Source organism: Fomitopsis serialis, assembly GCF_022376445.1.
Source record: "Fomitopsis serialis strain Sig1Antser10 chromosome Unknown B0H18scaffold_50, whole genome shotgun sequence".
NCBI classification, from domain to species: Eukaryota; Fungi; Basidiomycota; class Agaricomycetes; order Polyporales; family Fomitopsidaceae; genus Fomitopsis; species Fomitopsis serialis.
This window is the reverse complement of record NW_025955010.1, coordinates 20,585-39,629: the sequence shown is the minus strand read 5'-3', so window position 1 is coordinate 39,629 and position 19,045 is coordinate 20,585. Positions and strand designations below refer to the sequence as shown.

Below are 19,045 nucleotides of genomic sequence, written 5' to 3'. Positions count from 1 at the left end.
TCTGGGAACGCGCTATATACGACTATCAGACGCTGAAGGAATGGTGACATGAGCCTGCGCTGAAACCTCCGGAGAACAAGTTCCTGACGCCCCCATAAACACCATTTTCAAAAGAACGGGTACAGGACCAATTTCATCGCGTCGCCTACATTGACAGTCCGCTGAAGCCTCAGCTCGACCTGGCAACCTCGCTGGAGTGAAGATGAGGTGATGCTGAGTAGAGCATACCGATGATCCCTTCTCGTGTGCCAGGCAGCGCTGCGAGCCAACATAGGAACGATCAGACGTCTGGACAACCGTTACCAGAGCTGTCGCGCAAAGAGCCCGCTACCTGCATATCGTACTCTGATCTCACGGGCGAACAAACGCAAAAGCCTACACTAGGTAGGAAGACTAAGACACGGCGAGCCATGAGGTGAAATGTTAACAGTGTTCGAACGCCGATGGCTAGACTTCTGGTCAGGATGCTGTTATCGGTGACAGCTGTGCGCTTGGAAGCTTCACCAAGACCAGCTATACCAAGATCATTACTGCAAAGAGAAGCGCAGGCGAGGTTCGTTAGCACCCATGGCCGCGTGCAGGGTCTCGGGCAGGGATATGTCAGCATGCTGGGTATGTATGACTTTTTCTGCTCCGGGCTGCAACTAGTTACTGACTCGGGTGTCAATGGCCACAGAGTGCAAATTCAACGATCCACCGTCGTATCGTGTACGAGCGTGTCCACCTTTGGCATGCCTTATTCTCATCGAAGGGAATTCTGCTTCGAATCCAGCCCATGAAGACTCACGAGTTTCAAACTGAACCCTTCGTCCGAGAGGCTATCGCCTGCGCAGAAACCTTCACATCGGCCTACCTGAACCTACCCGAGAGCAGCGACGTCATTCTACGCCCCGCAGTAAGAGCGTCGAGGCCATAAAGACCACTACTGGCCAGCCTTCCTCTCGCTCGTCGGCGATGGAAAGGAACCTTGGTTACTGCGGTGTATCTGACAGTATCTTGTGGCATCGGATCGAGGGTCCAGGTGTATAGTGTACGTATAGCATGTCTGCTGCGGCTCAGGAGCGGCGACAAGCAAGATCGGCGAAGAGCACGGACTCAGACTCGGCGAGCATATAATAAGTGGTGGGCCCGAGCCATGAACGAAACACTGGGAACACGAGACTGGCATGCACAAGCCTGAGTCCAAGGTCGCTACAACGGGTATGAACGTAGACGTCCCAATCCTTATTGTGAGCGATCTTGTACTACTGTCATGGTCATCCGTCCCTGGTATCACTGATCGCTGATGTTTGCAGGCTGGTGCGGGCCCTGCAGGCCTGGTACTTGCGCTCGCCCTCATACAGAACGGCGTGAAAGTTCGCATCATTGACAAGGAGCCTTTCTACCGCCCTGGCCAGCGCGGTATGAGCATACAAGTAAGCCGTGTTCATTGCGCGCCGGATCTTGCTGATACACTGCAATGTGCGCTCTTAACAGCCTCGTACTCTGGAAATCTTCAACTATCTCGGTGTTGTGGACGACATTCTTGCCAAGGCCATCGACCCGCCGAGGCAGCGCCGTGTGTACAAGCTGCCCGGTGGCGTGGAGCCCCTGAAAACGATCAATATAGTAGAATATGACGAACCGACTCCTTCGACGCCCATTGTGCGTTGTGTTTCTGATCGCGACATGTATAGATCGCTCACCCTCCGGCTGTTTACAGCCAAACGGTGTTCATCTGGGTCAGGAAAACAACGAAGCGATCCTGCGAGCACACCTCGCAAAGTACGACTGCTCTGTCGAACTGGGGACCGAATTGCGTGACTTCGAGCAGCACACAGACCACGTCGTCGCACACATCGTCAAGAAAGACGGTGAGATTGAGAAGACGGAAACCGTCACTTGTCACTTCCTCGTCGGAACTGATGGCGGCAGAGGTCAGTCACCGAACTCGTGTGCAGCCAGACGAGCACTGGCATCGACACTATATTGACGTCGTACAGGAGTTACTCGAAAGAAGCTCGGCCTCACTTTCCAGGGAGAAACCCGCGCTCGACATAACCTGGTGAGCGAAATCGAGATATTTGGTTTGGACCGTGACGTACGTCCCAGCTGTCGCCATTCATTCACCGTGACTGACGTTTCCTAACGTCGACACGTCCAGTATTGGCATCTGTGGGGCAATATGTCTACATTATTGTACGTTCTGCGATGACAACTCGTGAGGCCTCACGTGTATCGTCCTTTGCAGCTGCATGATACTCCCGACGGAGAATCCGAACTCGTTCTATATTGTGCTCAGTGGCCAGATTGACCACGAGAGGCTCGCATCGGGCAGGGAAGAAATCTTGAAGACGATTCGCGCCGCCACGGACAGGCAGGACCTGCAGTTTGGACAGCTCCAGTGGATGGCAGACGCTCGGTGCGTACCCGCGAGACGGACGGCACACTGTTCACTGACGTTGCTTGACGAAAGCGCGAATATCCGTATGGCGAACAAGTTCCAGGAAGGTCGGGGGTTCATTGCCGGAGGTGCGTCCTCCGCTACAAATCTTCCCCGTCATGATTGACCTAACAATCCATCCAGACGCAGCTCATGTGCACAGTCCGACCGGAGGCCAGGGGTTGAATTCCAGCGTGCAAGACTCGGTGAGCTATACCTCATACTGTACAAGTTCCTCGTATCTCATGAGATGACAGTTCAACCTTGCCTGGAAACTCGCACTCGTCGAGAAGGGTTGGGCGTCCCCGGATCTCCTCAATACCTACACCGAAGAGCGCCTCCCGGTGATCGCCGCCATGTTGGAACAGAGCACTACGCTCCTGAATGCGCTCGAGACCTCCACGCCTGACGACACCGACGACGCAGCGTGGAAGCGCGACAGGCAGCTCAAACAGCTCGGCGTCAACTATCGCTGGAGCTCCATTGTCGTGGACGGGCGTGCCCCGGAGAAGCCCAAGGAGCCCGCCAACGTCTACGGCGGTGAGACGGGCGGTGACCTGCGCGCGGGCGATCGTGCTCCGGATGCCCCGGGATTGGTCTCCATGTCTGGAGACAAGCAGGAGTCACTATCCCTCTTCCGCATCTTCCGTCCAGTGTATCACACTGTCCTCCTCTTCACCTCCGACTCCAGTGCCATGCAGCCCGTCCTCGAGGAGCTGAGGCGCTACCCTGCTGGCAGCCTGAAGACCGTAATGGCTTATCCTCGAGACACGGCCCAAGCCTCCCCAGAAGCCAGCGCTGACATTACTGTTGTAGACAAGGAGGGTCACGCATTCAGCGCGTATGGCGTATCTCCGGATCGCCCCACAATAGTCGCCATTCGACCTGACGGCGTGGTCGGTGCGATTGTGTTCGGAGTGGACGGGTTGAAGGCATACTTGGAGGCCGTGTTTTCGGCGATTTAGGACGGTTTGTAGACCCCATCTCACCAGTCCCGAGCGAGAACCAGAAGAATCGCTCCTCATATAGCCGCATTGTTACCATTGTGTGTTATGATCTGCGGGTCTGATAAGAAAGCACACAGTGTAATGTAATGAGGGTCAGTATCATTCGCACTCGCATCCCTCGGGCTGCCCATCCCCATCGCGATCTGTGCCTCGAACTACGCGCAGGGCATGTACGTCGCGCACACGCCCGCGAACGCGTCGCTCTTCTCGCGCGAGTAGATGCTCCAAGAGCTCGTCGACAGAGTTGCTCCGCGACAAGAGCCACGACCCCTACTTCGTCGGGCGCCGCCTAAAGAACGACAACGAGCAGACGTACCAGGATAACCTCGTGGCGTACATCAAGAAGCACGGCACGATCCAGGACGACGGCAATCCGTACGTCGTGCCGTGAAGGCGGATGCTGGGCGGATGGGCCGCGAGCAAGATTTCCTGATTCGACGGGGCTGGAAGCGGATACAGGCACAAGGTGAGGAAAGGTAGTATTTACTATTCAGCGCCATGTCTCATTCCAACGCACCTCCGCGGCCCTTCCTCCTCCCTCAGTACCCGTCACAGGTGGCCTCGAGAACACAGTGAAGATAGCACAAGCTCGCATCCCCTTCCCGGGCAGGGGCCCGCGTCCCGCCCTCGTACCGCCAGCCATTCAGGAAAAAGAGGCCGATCAGTCTAGCGTCTTCGAGGCGCTGCCTGTTCTCGGCAGACGCGGGACCTCCCCAAATGGCTAGGTGCAGCTCCTTGTAGAACAGTTCTCGGAGCTCGTGGTGGTTGGCGTGGTACTCGTGGGAGAAGTCTGTCTTGGCGATCCCCAGGATGTTCTCGACGCCGCCGAGCGATATGCCAAACGAGCCGACTTGTGCGCCCGCCCAGTCGACAACGCCCGCCAGGGTGCCCGTCTGGGTGTCCGCGTGGATGTTGTTCTCTAGCAGGTCGATGTGGTTGGCCACAAGAGGCCAGTCGAGGGCTAAGAGGTACGGGAGGCGTTCGATGAGCCCGTTGAGCACCGGACAGAAGCGCTTCGGCAGTCCCGTCGAGAGCTGCTTCAGGTCGGACAAATACTCTGAGTACAGCCATTTGCGGTCTGGCACCGGCATCGCCATAGGTGTGTTATGCCATGCCGAGGCGAAGAAACTGGGTTGGCGTGTGTCAGTTGGAGTTCCTTCTCGATATGCATTCTGTCGGAGTGACAGACAGACTCACCGAGCGAAGTCAAGCAGTGTTTGGCGTAAGAGGTAGCAATTGTTAGCGTATAGACTGTCCCGGGCCAGGTACATGGAGACGCCTCCCACGTTTCGCATCATGTAGACGTGGAGGTTCCCCAGTTTGCCCGAGTCTGTGTGCCAGGGCACGAAGCCCGCGTAGGCCTTCTCGACATGACGGAGGAACTCCAGGTCGAGGGGGGCATTCTCGGCCCGGAACTGTACGACAAGTTCTGCTCCGACGACAGTGTAGCTGCTGCCGCCCTGGACAGGCGTGGCCGTGGGCTGCTTGCCCGTCGCCTTTGCAGCGTACCGGTCGCATTGGTCCTGCGTGGGACGATTGTTTTCTGAAAAGAAATTCTTCACCTGATACCTCGTAAGGGCCGCAATCGTAGTCTCCATGGCTGCTTTGCGAGGTGAGTGATGACGGCCAGTCGATGTTTGTTCGTGTGGTCTGCGAAGGGGTTGCGTGCTCGGTTTGTGCCTGTGCTGTACTTGTGCCTGTTCCGAGGAAGAGAGAGATTCAGTTGAAGCAGGAGGAGGCCAACTAAGTAGCTGCACACGCCGGCCCGCGGCGGTACCGCTGACGGTGAAGCCACAACGGAGACGACGTCGACGTGACGTGCCAGTGAGTCGCTCGAAACGCACGGACCGCGTGTCGACGAGCAAGTACGACGGCCTTCATGATAAAGATGAGTGCGTATCTCACCAACATGACATTTGACAGATCGGGATGTCAAAACCGGAAATATCATCCGAGTCGCTCGCGCTTGACACGGTACATAGACCCTTGGTCCGAGTCGTAGGTTGTATCGCTTCTTCCTACACCACGGCCTTCAAGTGTTTCGTCTGCCAGGCAAGATGGACATAGGGAGGGACCAGCTCTTCAGTCATTGGTCCACGAGCATACCAGGACCTGCTCAGTATGTCTTTGCTCAGGCGCAAAGGGCTCACAACCAGAGCCTCTCCATGCTGACTGCAGCACGAGACAAAATCAAGTATGTCCAACCTACACACACGTAACATATTCTGAACTCACAACAAACGTAGTTTCGCGGACTCTACGCTGCTTTACCCTCCGGGAGTCGCTGCGCTGTCGATCCTTGTATTCCTGGTACAGTTGGCACTGCATGTTCGCACCCAGAAGAAGGCGTACGCGAAGCTTGCTCAGTCCGAACCTTCGCCCATATCTGAGCCTCTCCATGCTCCAGAAGAGAGTGAAAACGCGTCTGCATTGGTAAAACACGTCAAGGAACACGGGGGCGTCGTCCTCGTCGCGTTCAACGTATTGCGGGCCGCGTCAACCCTGGCGCTCCTGGGCATGTCTATCTACAGCGCGACCGAGTCCTTGGGCCACTCTGCAACCCTGGAGCCTCAGAGCTTCGAGACCGTTTTCCACGTTGACACTTACATAACCTACGTGAGCGACCGTCCGCCTTGCTCTCACCCGTACGACAACACTGACCGTGTTGTCCAGGTGTACGCATCAGCGCTCGGCATCACCTCGCTGCTTGCTGGTCCCGTCCTGAGCACGACAGCTGTTCGCCACCTGAACAGTATTCTGTTCACTGCGTGGGCGGTCTACGCGTACCGCGATCTCTGGCCCTTGGCGACGTTCACGCAAGAGCCCATAGATCTCGCCGAAGGCCCTCTGCTTTGGGCTAGGATCTCTCTCTTGACCATCAGTAGTATCTTTGTGCCCCTCTTGATTCCTCAGCGCTACATCCCCTTTGATCCAGAGGTATGTCGATTCAGTGTGACGCAAACTGGACGAGAGAGTAGACAGCCGATGGCTGTGTAGAATCCGTGGCCGAACCCGCCCGCGGAGCAGACCGCTTCTATCATGTCACTCCTGCTGTTCAGCTACCTTGACCCGACGGTCAAGCTCGCGTCGCACGTCGAACACCTGACCATCGACATGCTGCCTGCTCTGGCCGACTACGATGACGCTCAAAATCTAATGAAGCGCAGTATGAATGTGTGTTCACCTTCTTCGACCGACCTCTTGTCTGCTGATGAGCTTTGAAGGAGATCGACCCGTTCCGAATGAAGGCGAAGGGCAGACATCTCATGTGGGGCATCCTGCGCGTTTTCCGTAAGTTCAAGTGCGACGTATCTCTATACATGCTAATGAACCTCAAACAGGAATGGAGTGGATTGTCATGGCCATCGTGATCAGTTTTGACGTGCGTTTGTTGCTGCCTGAATAAATACACCCAAGGAGGCTTACATTACATTCAACAGACTACCTTAGAGTTCATCAGCCCGCTGGCTATTCGATATATCCTGATGTAAGCTATATGATTTGCACTCCCGTGTCCAGTCGATGAACGTGTCCGCAGGTACATCGAGACGGACGGCGTAGGTGTCAACGTCAGGCCCTGGTTCTGGATCGCGATGCTCCTCCTCGGACCGATCGTTGACTACATCTTCGGATCCGTGTACAATTTCCTTTCCGTGCGTCGACCGCCTTTCGATCTTTGATCACTGCTCATCGTGACTCGTACAGATGAGATTGTTGACTCGAGTCGAGGCGATCATTACGCAGCTCGTCTTTGAGCATGCTCTGCGCATGCGCATGAAGGCAGACGTCTCGCAAGATCCCGCTCAAAGTGAAGGTGACACGACCGTTGCCGGCACACCCGACACGGCTTCCGACGCTGAGTCGAGCGCTACCGCTCCAACAGTTCAAGAAGCCGGCAACGACAATGACAGCGACTCCACAGCGGGCAAGGGAAAGCAGAAATCCACGGCGCAGACGGTTCCCGTGGCTGCACAGAGTGCGGACGCTAACAACATTATTGGGAGGGAGGAGAAGGCAAAGCCAGCGGACGATGAAAAGAAGGGCAAGAACATCGTCGGGAAGATTAACAACCTCATCTCGTCCGACCTCGCCTCTATCGGCATGGGTAGGGAGTTCTTGGTCCTCCGTGCGTGTTTGGCGTATCACCGATCTTGCGCTGCTCGCTCATTGCTTCGCGTCGCAGTGGTCAAGCTCCCCGTCGAGATCATCTGCTGTGTATGGTTCTTGTACGCCATCTTGGGCTGGAGGTCAGTGGCCACACGTCATGACGAGCAACATGGTAGACTGATTAGGCGCATAGTGCATTCGTCGGACTTGCTTCCATTGTCATCTTGTTCCCTGTACCCGGTTTGATTGCAACGCGCATTCGCAAGATCCAGATAGCGAAGATGAAGAAGGTATCATTCATTCCTTCTCGCTCGTGTCTGCGCATGACTGACATGCTCCGTCCAAGACCGATGCACGTGTGCAGAGCGCGACGGAAAGTGAGTACCACAGTGTACTGCTTTGGTGCACATGCTGATCCCCTTCCTATGAAGCCATGAACGTCATCCGTATGATCAAATTATTTGGCTGGGAGCCCCGAGTAGGGAAACAACTGGCGGAGAAACGTGAGGACGAGTTGGAGCTCGTGAAGAAGAGCAAGCTGCTTGACCTCATCAACAATAACCTAAAGTGCGTACGCAGAGTGTCTGCGACCTTCCGAGCTTAGTCTGACTCGTCTCAAGCCACGCCATTCCTTTGGTCACCATGATCGTGACCTACGCGACATACGTGAGTTTGGTTGGAATATATGAGATATGGACACCATCAACTGACTTTGGCTTCCAGACCATGATCATGAAGCGGGATCTTACAGGTGAAGCATATTGCTGACCCCGTGCACGCATATCTCACATCGTCTCACAGCGTCTGCTGTCTTCTCATCTATCACGGGTATGTTTGGCGACCCCAACGGAACGCACAATGCTGACATGTATGCAGTGTTCGACACTTTCAGCCAGCTAATGCATATGGGCTTTGGTTTCGTGCCTATGATGATTAGAGGTAAGTTCATGAAGTGTAGAGAGGCGTCAGCTTGTTGACCTTATGCAACACAGCTAAGGTGTCGCTGGACCGAGTGAATGAATTTTTGCAGAAGGTTGGCCTTCTCTACTCCAATCCATAGCGGCGACTGACAGAAGCAACTTGCGCGACAGACCGAGCTACTGGACGAATACTCTGAACAACCTGACGAAATCCAGACTCAGATCGCAGCGCAGCCGGAGGACGACGTCATTGGGTTCCGCAATGCTTCCTTCACCTGGGCGAACCAAGTCAGCGGCTCCGCGGCTTCGACTCCTGGAAGCGGGCGAAGGAATTTCACCTTGCATATCGACGACGACCTGGTATTTGAGAAAGGCAGTATTAATCTCGTGATTGGCCCGACTGGTTCAGGAAAGAGCTCCTTGTTGATGGCTCTGCTGGGCGAGATGCACTACATACCCGCTGGCCCTGATTCGTTCTACAATCTACCCCGGGCTGGTGGAATTGCTTATGCCGCGCAGGAGTCTTGGGTTCAGAACGAAACCATAAAGGTACGTGGTACGTCGCAAGAATGACATTGGTGTTGTTTAGCTTTGGATAGGACAACATTCTCTTCGGCGCCCCATACAACGAGGAACGTTATCAAAAGGGTGCGTTGAAACAAGTTGTTGTACAAGACAGGCGGTTAACCCATCACTGTAGTCATTGAGCAGTGCGCACTGAAACGCGATCTCGAGTTGTTTGCTGCTGGTGACCAGACGGAAGTTGGAGAAAGAGGCATCACACTGAGGTACTGTCACATCTGTTATTGTGACCTTCGGCATTCGCTGACTCCTTGGATGCTAGTGGGGGTCAGAAGGTACGCAGCGCTGTACTTGGTCGTTCATATCATACTCACATACGCAATAGGCACGCATAACACTCGCCCGTGCTATCTACTCCAAGTCGCAGACACTGCTGTTGGACGATGTGAGTGACACGTATCAAAGTTTCCTTTTCAAAGACTGAACTTCCTGCTAGGTTCTCGCTGCGTTAGACGTTCACACGTCACGATGGATTGTCGAGAAATGCTTCAAGGGTGATCTTGTCCGTGGGCGAACGGTGCTACTCGTCGTGAGTTGATATTCGGCTTGGATTCTCAACTCTTCTGATCCCATGAGCAATAGACGCATAACGTCTCTATGGCTAGTCCAATCGCCGATTTCGTCGTTGCCCTGGGCACAGATGGTAGAGTGACCAGTCGAGGTTCCATTGCTAATGCTCTTGCGCGCGACAAGAGACTCGCCGCTGAACTGGCAAAGGAGGAAGCGGAACTGGAGAAAGCGGAAGCCACCGTTGACGAGCAGACCCCGGAAGAGGCCCCGAAGGAGGATGGCAAGCTTGTAGTTGAAGAAGAGGTCGCAGTCGGGCATGTCGGTTGGCAAGCAAGTACGTCTTAGTATTCTCTTGTCATTAACTGTTACTGACGGCGCATCAGTGAAACTCTTCATGCAGGCACTTGGAGGGAGCCATCGAGTCTTCTTTTGGCTTAGCTTCGTTGGAGGCTTGATTCTCTACATGGCGTTCAGCATCATGGAAACTTGGTTCCTTGGATTTTGGGCTCGACAGTACGAAGAAATGCCTGCGTCCGAAATCAAAGTGCCATAGTATGTTCTCAAAACTTATCTGAGATTGCACCGCTTCATTGTCTTTCAGCTTCCTCGGCGGATACGGGTCGATCATGATCACATCAGTCCTCTTCTACATGGCAGCCTTCTATGTATACACATTTGGGTCGCTGAGAGCATCAAGAGCGATACACAATGAACTGATATCCTCGATTTTGGCGACGACATTGAGGTAAGCAGGAGGGAATTGCTACCGTGACGCGTCATGACGATTTTATAGATGGCTTGACAAAACACCCACATCTCGTATTATCGCTCGATGCACCCAGGACATCCAAGAAGGTGCGTTCCTCATGCATGTGATGGGTTCCAAACTGAGCAACACGACGCAGTCGACGGTCCCGTGGCGAGATGGTTCAGTGCCATCGTGGAGATGTCGTTGGAGATGCTCATGAAGCTTGGTGTGGTGGTGGTGATATCCCCGATCTTCCTCGTTCCCGGCGTGTTCATTGCCGCCGTCGGTGCCTGGATTGGGGAGATCTACATGAAGGCACAACTTGCGGTCAAACGTGAAAGAAGCAATGCGAAGGCTCCAGTTCTCGGCCACTTCGGGGCCGCTTTTGCAGGTCTCAGTACGTGACTTGTCGTTGTATCAAGCAGAGAGGTTACTAATCACCCGAACAGCCTCAATCCGTGCATATGGTGCGCAGGAGGCGTTTAAAAAGGAGTCGTATGTGCGCATCAACCGATACACTCGGGCTTCAAGGACATTCTGGAGTCTTAATCGGTGTGTTAGAAATTGCCCTTATATGGTCAGGCATCCTAATGCTTTCTATAGCTGGGTGACCATCCGTATTACCGCCCTCGGATCGTTCTTCGCTGCGGCTTTGGCTGCCTACTTGGTATACGGGAAGGCAATCACCGCATCCAACACTGGATTCTCCCTGAACATGGCAGGTCAGGGATATCCATGCTGGTCCTCACATTCTCTGCTGACGTCTATGAAGTCGGATTCAGCAGCATGATCTTATGGTGGGTGAGGATCTTCAACGAGTTGGAAGTCTCAGGTACGTCTCACTTCATTGACTGAACGCGGTCTCTGATCATCCTCGATATTTCCAGGCAACAGGTGCGAGATCATTAAAGATGGGACTGGAAATTCTCTGACCATGACCACAGTCTGGAGCGCATCAAGCAATACCTCGAGATCGAGCACGAGCCCAAACCGACACCCGAAGGTGTTCCGCCCGCGTATTGGCCAGCCAGCGGAGACCTGAAAGTCGAGAAGCTCTCCGCTCGGTACTCTCCGGTATGTACTAGGTCGATCTTCCGGATGGGCGAATGTTGAATTGGCCTAGGACGGACCTCGCGTGTTGCATGAGATTTCATTTGAGGTGAGATCAGGGGAGCGAGTTGGCATAGGTGAGTGCAAGTAGAGTGCGCAAGGGTACGTCACTCATATAGCCACCAGTCGGCCGCACTGGTAGTGGCAAGGTAGGCCCCGTGGTATGAGTATCCAGGGTTCGACTGCTGATGCTACGCTCTCAGAGCTCTTTGACTCTGGCACTGCTACGGTGCATCATCACCGAAGGCAAGGTGTATTACGACGGACGACCGACGGACAACATCAACTTGGACGCTCTCCGATCAACTATCACGATCATCCCGCAAGTGGTATGTGCCATTTGAGTGTCTCACTCGCGAAGCCTGACTTCAAGTCCGTCATCAGCCAGAGCTCTTGAGTGGGACGCTCCGTCAGAACCTGGATCCCTTCCAGCAGTATGATGATGCCGTTTTGAACGACGCCCTAAGATCTGCGGGCCTGTTCTCGTTACAAAGCGATCTTATCGAGGGCCGCATTACTCTGGACACTCCCATCGCGAGCGGAGGAACCAATCTGTCCGTTGGACAACGCCAAATCTTGGCTCTCGCGAGAGCCATTGTGCGGCAGAGCAAGCTACTGATCCTGGACGAAGGTCAGTGTTGTGCTCCAAGCGGTATCGGCCATCTAACCACTGTCCCTGTCTCAGCTACGTCCGCGATTGGTAGGGTTTTTCGGGAAAGCTTAGCTCAGAGAAATGCTGACTGCGCTACCTTTAGACTACGCAACGGATGCTGTGATTCAGGCTTCGTTACGTGAAGAACTTGACAAAGGCGTGACTTTGCTCACTGTCGCTCATCGTCTCCAGACCATCATGGATGCCGACAAAATCGTCAGTTGTCCTGTTTTTGAATTTCTTTATCGCTCATATAGCTTGTGCAGATGGTGCTCGATGCGGGCCGAATCGTACGTGACCTATGTTTTTCCAATTTTAAACATGGATGCTGACCACTCTCCATAGGCGGAATTCGGGAAACCTAGCGAACTCCTGAAGAACGAACAGGGTATGCTCCGTGCGCTCGTTGATGAGAGTGGCGACAAGGAGACGTTGCACGCCATGGCGAATGGTGCAACTGGTTCTTCGTAAGATATACATACAAGTTGGTTCCTGCTCCTATTGTTATCGTGTGATGTATTCGGTGATTATTTCGACATTCTGTTGTGCGCGTAGCCATCACGATCGTCCGAGGTTCTCAGATTCCAGTGAGAGAATGTGCGAACGCAAAGTGCCGTACTTATCCATGTCACCTCTCACAGCCACAAACAGCACTACGCTCCTGAATGCACTCGAGACCTCCACTGCGTCCAACGGCATAGACGACGTAGCGTGGAAGCGCGACAGGCAGCTCAAACAGCTCGGTGTCAACTATCGCTGGAGCTCCATCGTCGTGGACGAGCGTGCCCCGGAGAAGCCCAAGGAGCCCGCAAACGTCTACGGCGGTGAGACGGGCGGTGAGCTGCGCGCGGGTGATCGTGCCCCGGATGCCCCGGGATTGGTCTCCGTGTCTGAAGACAAGCAGGAGTCACTATCACTCTTCCGCATCTTCCGTCCAATGTACCACACTGTCCTTCTCTTCACCTCCGACTCCAGTACCATGCAGCCCGTACTCAAGGTGAGGCGCTACCCCGCTGGCAGCCTGAAGACCGTGATGGCTTATCCCCGAGACACGGCGCATGCCTCCGCAGAGGCGAGCGCTGACATTACTGTTGTAGACAAGCAGGGTCACGCATTCAATGCGTATGGTGTGTCTCCAGATCGCCCCACAATAGTCGCCATACGACCTGATGGTGTGGTGGGTGCGATTGGATTCTGAGTGGACGGGTTGAAGGCATACTTGAAGGCAGTGTTTTCGGCGATTTAGGGCGGCATGTAGACCTCATCTCATGGCCGCCATCACCAGTCCCGAACGAGAATCAGAAGAGCCGCTCCTCATATAGCCGCATTGTTACGATCTGCGGGTCCGATCTGCGGGTCTGGTGTAGAAAGCACACGGTGTAATACGAGGTGGGTCAGTACTTGTTATTCACGCTTGAAAATCAGGTACATCTGCCGTGAGACATGGCGAGGAGTGCAGAATGTACGACAGCACCTTCCCCTTCCGATAAAGGCTCCACAGCCAAGTCGTTTCTCCCTGTGCGCTCAGTGACACGATACCACTGATATGGCTCGGGCCCGTCCCATTGACCGGCAAGCGACCATGTATCTGCCTTTTGGCGCACGCCAACGTATTCCAACGTAGATATGCAGGCTGCGATGGCGCGAGCGCATTGTCGCCAGTGGAAGGCCCTGCACCACGGTCGGATTACGACGGCTATCCCTTTCAGAGGGACCGCTGCAAGGAGCGAGAAATCATATGTCTATCCGATAGAGGTTAGCAAATAGGATTTACTATGGCTCTAGCTTGAGCCCAATGCTTACCAACATGGCGTCAACCATATCGTCTATCGGCAGTTGCTCGATCTCGTCCACATGCCCCCGAGTGGGTGCACCGGTGATCCCCAAAAAGCGGACGGAGGACGCGTTGCGAGCGATGCACGAATACGTGCTCTTGCACGCGTTGCACTCGAGTACGACGGGCTGCGTATATCGTAGCATGAGACTGGTGCTATTTACCACAGCCTCGCGCTGTGGAGTGGGGAGGTATTTCCCGAGAAAGACCCAGTTCATCTTCAAGTGTCGGACGGGGTGCTGGAGAGGAAGGGGATGCATCGTGCAGACGAAGTCGAGCTCTCGCCATTGCCCAATGGAACCTGTCGCAATCGAAGGCGGATATTCGACGTGCAAACGGCGCAGGTTTGGAAATGCATTTGCCATAGCCGTCAAATTCACCATAGGACCACGAGCAAGCTTCAATTCACGGACAGCAGGCCATACCGTTTCAGGCTCCAGCTCCTCGATGATGTCGAGGCCTCCTTGCAAACTGAGGGACTCCAGGGACTCCGTGACGTTCCTTAGGAAGCGGCCGGCTCCTCGGACGTATTGACCCGACCATATGTCGAGCGTATTTCGATATTCGATCAAGCGAAGCTCGATTTTGCGAGGGCAGCTCTGCATTCTCGACAGAAGTTCAAGTGTGGATACGCCAGCACCATGAAAGCAGATCTCCTGGAGCTGCGGGAGACTCGCTATGGCGTCGACGAGCCGCGGCGCAGCATCAAAAACGGCGTCCGACTGATCGATGCAGATTCTACGCAAGTCCGCTGCAGCTCGGATAACCTCGGCAAGTGGTGCTGCGAGCGTGAACGTGTACCGTGGCGGTTCGAGATGCTGTGACCCGTACTGGATACAGAAAGCGTCTTCCGCAAGAGTGAGAGATTTGAGTTGACGGAGTCGATACGACCCATGGGCAAACATGTAGGCGCGAAACTGTTCGTAGAGCTCTGGGTAGGCTAGCGGTGAGCGTTTGGCGGTGGAGGAGCATAGCCAAGGGAGCGGGAACACGACTGCCTCCAGGAAGCGTGATGTTGCCATTGGTTGAGCGTCTCGGCACGTCAAGGACAGTTGGAACGCATCGTAGGGGTTGACGAGTGACAGGATAATATTGAGGACGTCTGCATTCAAGGTGAAGAGCTGCATGCCAGTGACGAGTCGTTGGCAGTCACCCTACGTCGATGTCTACGGTAATCTGACGGCACAGTCAGTTAGTCAAACTGGAGCCATCGTCAATTTGAACTCACCTCCTGAGAGGAAAGCCTCTGAGTCTCTCGACTTTACAGCGACCTAGGAAATGTGGCCGACTGCAAGCTATAGGCTCGTAAACGCAGAGAATTTCCAAGTCATCGGCAAAATCGGAGCTACTGCTACGGCCGCAACATGAGGCTGCAGGCAAGACGCCTACTGATTACATGGCGCGCGCATGCCTGATGGGGACTACAACCGTTTTGTATGGAAGCATCGCCTAACGGCATTGCTCGAGTAACTTTCATGGCGTACGATGATGGAGGAGGAGGAGGAGGGCATCTACAGATGCCGGGCGCCAATTCGCTGTGGCATTTTCCTTCGCCACACCGTGGTCACGGTTCACCTCCTCTACCGTGACTATCTAGCTTTGGCTAGCGTACTGACTCTGCGTGGCGAGCGGCGGGCATGATCATAATCATAGGCTCTGTTTGAACCAAACAGCCTCTCCTACGGGTTGATACTTGTCGGCCGCCTCCCGGTGCTTTGTTCTGTGTCGCTGTGTTTTCATTTCAGATGCCTACAAACTTGCCTGATTTCACAGACTGGGAGCACACAACCACAAGGTGCCAAACCCCTGTCCTCTTCCACCGCATGTGGAGCTACGTCAATGACTCACTCAGGTTCTATCGCATACATCTCCTTCTATTGTAAGGATTCCACTCCAGTGCGGTGTTGATTTGCACGTTGAGACTTCATCCAGCACAATTGTTCCTCTTGTGGCATCCGTCATCTTCTGGGCTTCCAATGGAGAGTTCAAGATTGATTTCATAGACGCACTCTTTGTCTGCGTCAGTGCTGCAACTGGCACTGGCTTGTCACCTATCGACCTGAGTAGCACTACGCCATGGCAGCAGGTCATCGTAGTAGTGTTAGAGATCTCTGGCAATCTTGTATTTGTGTCATGGGTGGTCGTTTACATCCGTCGGTTAGTGATCAGTCCGTCTTTGTGTGTGTTGGTATTTCTGACCGCCCCTGACCGATCTCCAGGACCTACTTCATCGGCCATTTGAAGCACATTGTAGTCGCAGAACGCGAACGTGCTATGCTCCGACATGAGACGGCTGCTAGCCGTGCGTCGCAAGGCAGTGCTTCAAGAGCCATCGTCGGCACTCTCGTCACGCGCCTGAGTGCACTACAGGAGCCGCGACGACCACCGAAGCTGAACACAACCCACCTCCAGCCTGAGGGAAATCAATCGAGGCCAGCCAGGGCTACGCGCACACTGAGTGCCAACATGGTACGGAGATTGGACGACGCCCCTCGCCCGATCGACCCGGCGGGTAATGCCTACGTGGCGGCGTACGCATCTAGCGTTCAGCCTTCTCAAGCACTATCACGGACAGCGGGTAGCGAATGTTTTCCCCGCGTACGAAGCGTGGAAAGCAGAGCTCAGACCTATAACGACGCGCACATTCCTCAACCCAGAGAGGCAGGAGACTTTGGGGGTTTTCCATACCCATGGCGCATCCTCTCCGATGCCATTCGTCGACTTTTCCCCCGTTTGCACCAAACGCTCCGCCGCACAGTGACGATGCCACGCACGTCTACCCTCGTTCCGCCCACTGCAGACACTACTGCAGTGCTATCGGGCGAGGATGCAAGGAGAGTGGAGTACTTCTCCTTCAGTACGAACGTGGGGAGAAACTCGACGTTCCACGATCTCACAGACGAGAATATCGAGGAACTCGGCGGCGTGGAATATCGAGCGTTGACCGCTCTTCTATGGATCGTACCCCTGGTAAGCCTACCAGTGTCAGACAAGAACAATCAAGTTAACCGTGGCTTGGCACCCAGTATTACTTCGGCCTGCTGGCAATTTCATTCATCATTATCGCTCCGTACGCCAATTTGCCCCAGTGGCGATGGCTCTTGAGACCGCCAGAGCAGCATCGGGACATAAACCCTACCTGGTACATCTTTCCCTTCCACCCGGATTGATGGTGCTGAGGAGATTATGGTACAAACACCAGGTTCTCAGTTTTCCAGGTCGTCGGAGCCTGGGCGAACACGGGAATGTCTTTGGTAGACCAAAACATGGTACCGTTTCGCAGCGCATACCTGATGATCGTTGTTCTGGTAATCAATGTACTGGCTGGAAATACGGCTTTCGTGAGTTACGCCTGTCTCTTCATAGTACGAACGATGCTTATAATCCATCGCTAGCCCCTTTTGTGAGTGCATTCATTAGTCACCATCGACGCCGAGCTCCATCTAATCGCTGGAGCCATACGTAGCCTTCGATTCATGATGTAAGTGAGGTCTTCTTCAAGTTATTAATTGCATCCGATCGACGTGCCACGTAGCTGGACCTTCACAAAGCTCTTCCCGGCCGATTCTCGCATTCAAGAAGCATTGCATTTCCTATTGGACCATCCTCGCAGGTGCTTTATCTACTTGTTCCCAGCCAATCAAACATGGGTTCTCTTCACGGTCCAGTTCCTCATCGAGTGAGCAGTCTCATCTCCTCTTCATACATCGTATCCATGACCAATGCTCCATGCCAAGTTTCGTTGTGTGGATATTCAACATCGTCTTGGACATCGGCAATCCTGCGACCGCTAGCATTCCCATGGGCATTCGAGTGATAGATGCCCTGCTCCAGGCTGCCGCGGTCCGGAGTTCAGGCTTTCAAGCGATATCTGTGTCGACTCTAGTCCCCGCTGTCCAGTGAGCTCCCTTCTGGCGTTGGTCATGCATCGATATGCTCACGCATATGCTAGGGTACTCGACGTCGTCATGATGTACGTTGCTATTTATCCGATTGCAATGAGGTATGCAGCTCTGGCTGGTGGCTTTCCAGGTCGTTTTCTGTAGACAGGCAGCGTTTAACATGATCTTCCCCGTAGCGTGCGCTCGACGAACGTCTACGAAGAGAAGTCGCTCGGGATCTATGAAGCGGATGAGAACATAGAACAGATGGCCGATTGTTCAGAGTCGCGGGTCGAGATATGGGGTAGATACCTATGGAGACACGCGCGAAGGCAGTTGTCATTTGATATGTGGTGGCTTGCGCTCTCCCTGTTCCTGTTGTGCATCATCGAGGTCCGTGAACGGAGTCTGTATGCCACTACGCGGAAGCTCATGGCATCCGAACCTTATGATCAGCGCACCCCACTTATGGATACGAGCATGGCACCATGGTTTAATGTCTTCAGTATCAGTGAGTCAACTGCTACATCCAGACGGACGGAACTTTAACCTTACTTCCAACCAGTCTTTGAACTCGTCTCCGCATACGGCACCGTCGGGCTCTCTCTCGGCGTACCCTACGTAAGTACCGGCGCGTTCTGCCTCCCCGCCGAGACTGACAGTCAAGATCACTGGCTTTCCCAGGCGAACTTCAGCTTCTGTGGGGCACTTCACACATTATCCAAACTAATTCTCTGCGCGGTGATGGTCCGTGGCCGCCATCGTGGGCTACCCGTCGCACTCGATCGGGCAGTTCTCCTTCCGCACGAGTTTGAGAGGCCGGTGGCGAATGCGGAGGAAGCCCAGATATCTCCTGGTACGGAAGACCACCTGTCAGAGAAGCACGGACGGCCAAACGGATCCCCGATAGCTCATGAGAAGGATGGACCACCAAGCCCCCAGGCGACGTCCATCCCTCGCACACGGACATTAAGCTTTGCGGTAGATACAACAGGGGATATGGCAAGGAGCACCAATGTCAGGATCGACGATGTTGCAGAGGAGGACTTGGATATACCGCACATCCACTATATAGAAGAAGCGTCTCGCGTCTAGTTTATGCCCATGCATCACGATAGGAAGTTTGCTGTACTAGTAATGCCGTTCACTAGCTTTTTCATCCGCTGTCGCAGTTATCCGCATTGTTCATAATACCAAGGTCATTCGCACTCACGGACAGCTTCATGGAGTGGTCACATATGCTCATGACCGGCTGGAAAACGAGATGGAGAG

General features: G+C 54.2%; 6 protein-coding genes across 6 annotated transcripts; 4 read left to right on the top strand and 2 right to left on the bottom strand.

Annotated features, from left to right (window-relative positions):
• Positions 1–1,166: 1,166 nt before the first annotated feature.
• B0H18DRAFT_956023 (monooxygenase) lies at positions 1,167–3,387 on the top strand (the record flags this gene model as incomplete). Its single annotated transcript, XM_048042424.1, has 10 exons — positions 1,167–1,229; positions 1,296–1,415; positions 1,477–1,644; positions 1,703–1,916; positions 1,983–2,080; positions 2,144–2,178; positions 2,231–2,401; positions 2,456–2,511; positions 2,567–2,628; positions 2,680–3,387. The coding sequence occupies 10 exons, from the start codon at positions 1,167–1,169 to the stop codon at positions 3,385–3,387; spliced, it is 1,695 nt and encodes a 564-aa protein (XP_047891631.1).
• A 128-nt stretch (positions 3,388–3,515) lies between these two features.
• B0H18DRAFT_1120631 (uncharacterized protein) lies at positions 3,516–3,820 on the top strand (the record flags this gene model as incomplete). Its single annotated transcript, XM_048034175.1, has 2 exons — positions 3,516–3,599; positions 3,659–3,820. 2 exons carry the CDS (start codon positions 3,516–3,518, stop codon positions 3,818–3,820), a joined length of 246 nt encoding a protein of 81 aa, XP_047891630.1.
• Positions 3,821–3,968: 148 nt separating this feature from the next.
• Positions 3,969–5,027, bottom strand: B0H18DRAFT_878915 (uncharacterized protein; the record flags this gene model as incomplete). Its single annotated transcript, XM_048040664.1, has 2 exons — positions 3,969–4,557; positions 4,627–5,027. 2 exons carry the CDS (start codon positions 5,025–5,027, stop codon positions 3,969–3,971), a joined length of 990 nt encoding a protein of 329 aa, XP_047891629.1.
• A 359-nt stretch (positions 5,028–5,386) lies between these two features.
• Positions 5,387–13,256, top strand: B0H18DRAFT_1212365 (uncharacterized protein; the record flags this gene model as incomplete). Its single annotated transcript, XM_048036468.1, has 43 exons — positions 5,387–5,623; positions 5,676–6,045; positions 6,103–6,366; positions 6,427–6,603; positions 6,654–6,720; positions 6,771–6,811; positions 6,870–6,916; positions 6,968–7,082; positions 7,135–7,555; positions 7,613–7,676; positions 7,730–7,826; positions 7,883–7,913; positions 7,968–8,103; positions 8,157–8,202; positions 8,260–8,287; positions 8,338–8,364; positions 8,413–8,475; positions 8,529–8,569; positions 8,628–9,005; positions 9,056–9,104; positions 9,157–9,244; positions 9,301–9,313; positions 9,364–9,423; positions 9,475–9,567; positions 9,621–9,882; positions 9,932–10,100; positions 10,150–10,293; positions 10,342–10,403; positions 10,454–10,693; positions 10,746–10,848; positions 10,900–11,018; positions 11,069–11,128; positions 11,184–11,190; positions 11,241–11,370; positions 11,420–11,483; positions 11,533–11,555; positions 11,610–11,735; positions 11,791–12,037; positions 12,092–12,106; positions 12,162–12,274; positions 12,325–12,348; positions 12,404–12,525; positions 12,710–13,256. The coding sequence occupies exons 1-43, from the start codon at positions 5,487–5,489 to the stop codon at positions 13,254–13,256; spliced, it is 5,430 nt and encodes a 1,809-aa protein (XP_047891628.1). The 5' UTR covers positions 5,387–5,486.
• A 224-nt stretch (positions 13,257–13,480) lies between these two features.
• Positions 13,481–15,398, bottom strand: B0H18DRAFT_1016068 (uncharacterized protein). The gene is made up of 3 exons (XM_048029245.1): positions 15,121–15,398; positions 13,893–15,068; positions 13,481–13,811 (listed from the first exon to the last, which is right to left on the bottom strand). Exons 2-3 carry the CDS (start codon positions 15,017–15,019, stop codon positions 13,793–13,795), a joined length of 1,146 nt encoding a protein of 381 aa, XP_047891627.1. The 5' UTR covers positions 15,020–15,068; positions 15,121–15,398; the 3' UTR covers positions 13,481–13,792.
• Positions 15,399–15,448: 50 nt separating this feature from the next.
• Positions 15,449–19,019, top strand: B0H18DRAFT_1016065 (cation transport protein-domain-containing protein). The gene is made up of 14 exons (XM_048029244.1): positions 15,449–15,771; positions 15,825–16,049; positions 16,112–16,862; positions 16,919–17,034; positions 17,095–17,233; positions 17,288–17,295; positions 17,359–17,373; positions 17,428–17,571; positions 17,630–17,791; positions 17,845–17,895; positions 17,971–18,166; positions 18,230–18,284; positions 18,339–18,394; positions 18,458–19,019. Exons 1-14 carry the CDS (start codon positions 15,638–15,640, stop codon positions 18,866–18,868), a joined length of 2,463 nt encoding a protein of 820 aa, XP_047891626.1. The 5' UTR covers positions 15,449–15,637; the 3' UTR covers positions 18,869–19,019.
• The last annotated feature ends 26 nt before the right edge of the window (positions 19,020–19,045 follow it).

Coding starts and splice junctions, on each gene's coding strand:
- B0H18DRAFT_1016068 (XM_048029245.1), bottom strand. CDS start 15,019: ATGCAGCTCTTCACCTTGAATGCAGACGTCCTCAATATTATCCTGTCA.
- B0H18DRAFT_1016065 (XM_048029244.1), top strand. CDS start 15,638: ATGCCTACAAACTTGCCTGATTTCACAGACTGGGAGCACACAACCACA. Junction 17,792..17,844: donor ACTCTAGTCCCCGCTGTCCA/GTGAGCTCCCTT, acceptor CGCATATGCTAG/GGTACTCGACGTCGTCATGA. Junction 17,896..17,970: donor ATTTATCCGATTGCAATGAG/GTATGCAGCTCT, acceptor TCTTCCCCGTAG/CGTGCGCTCGACGAACGTCT.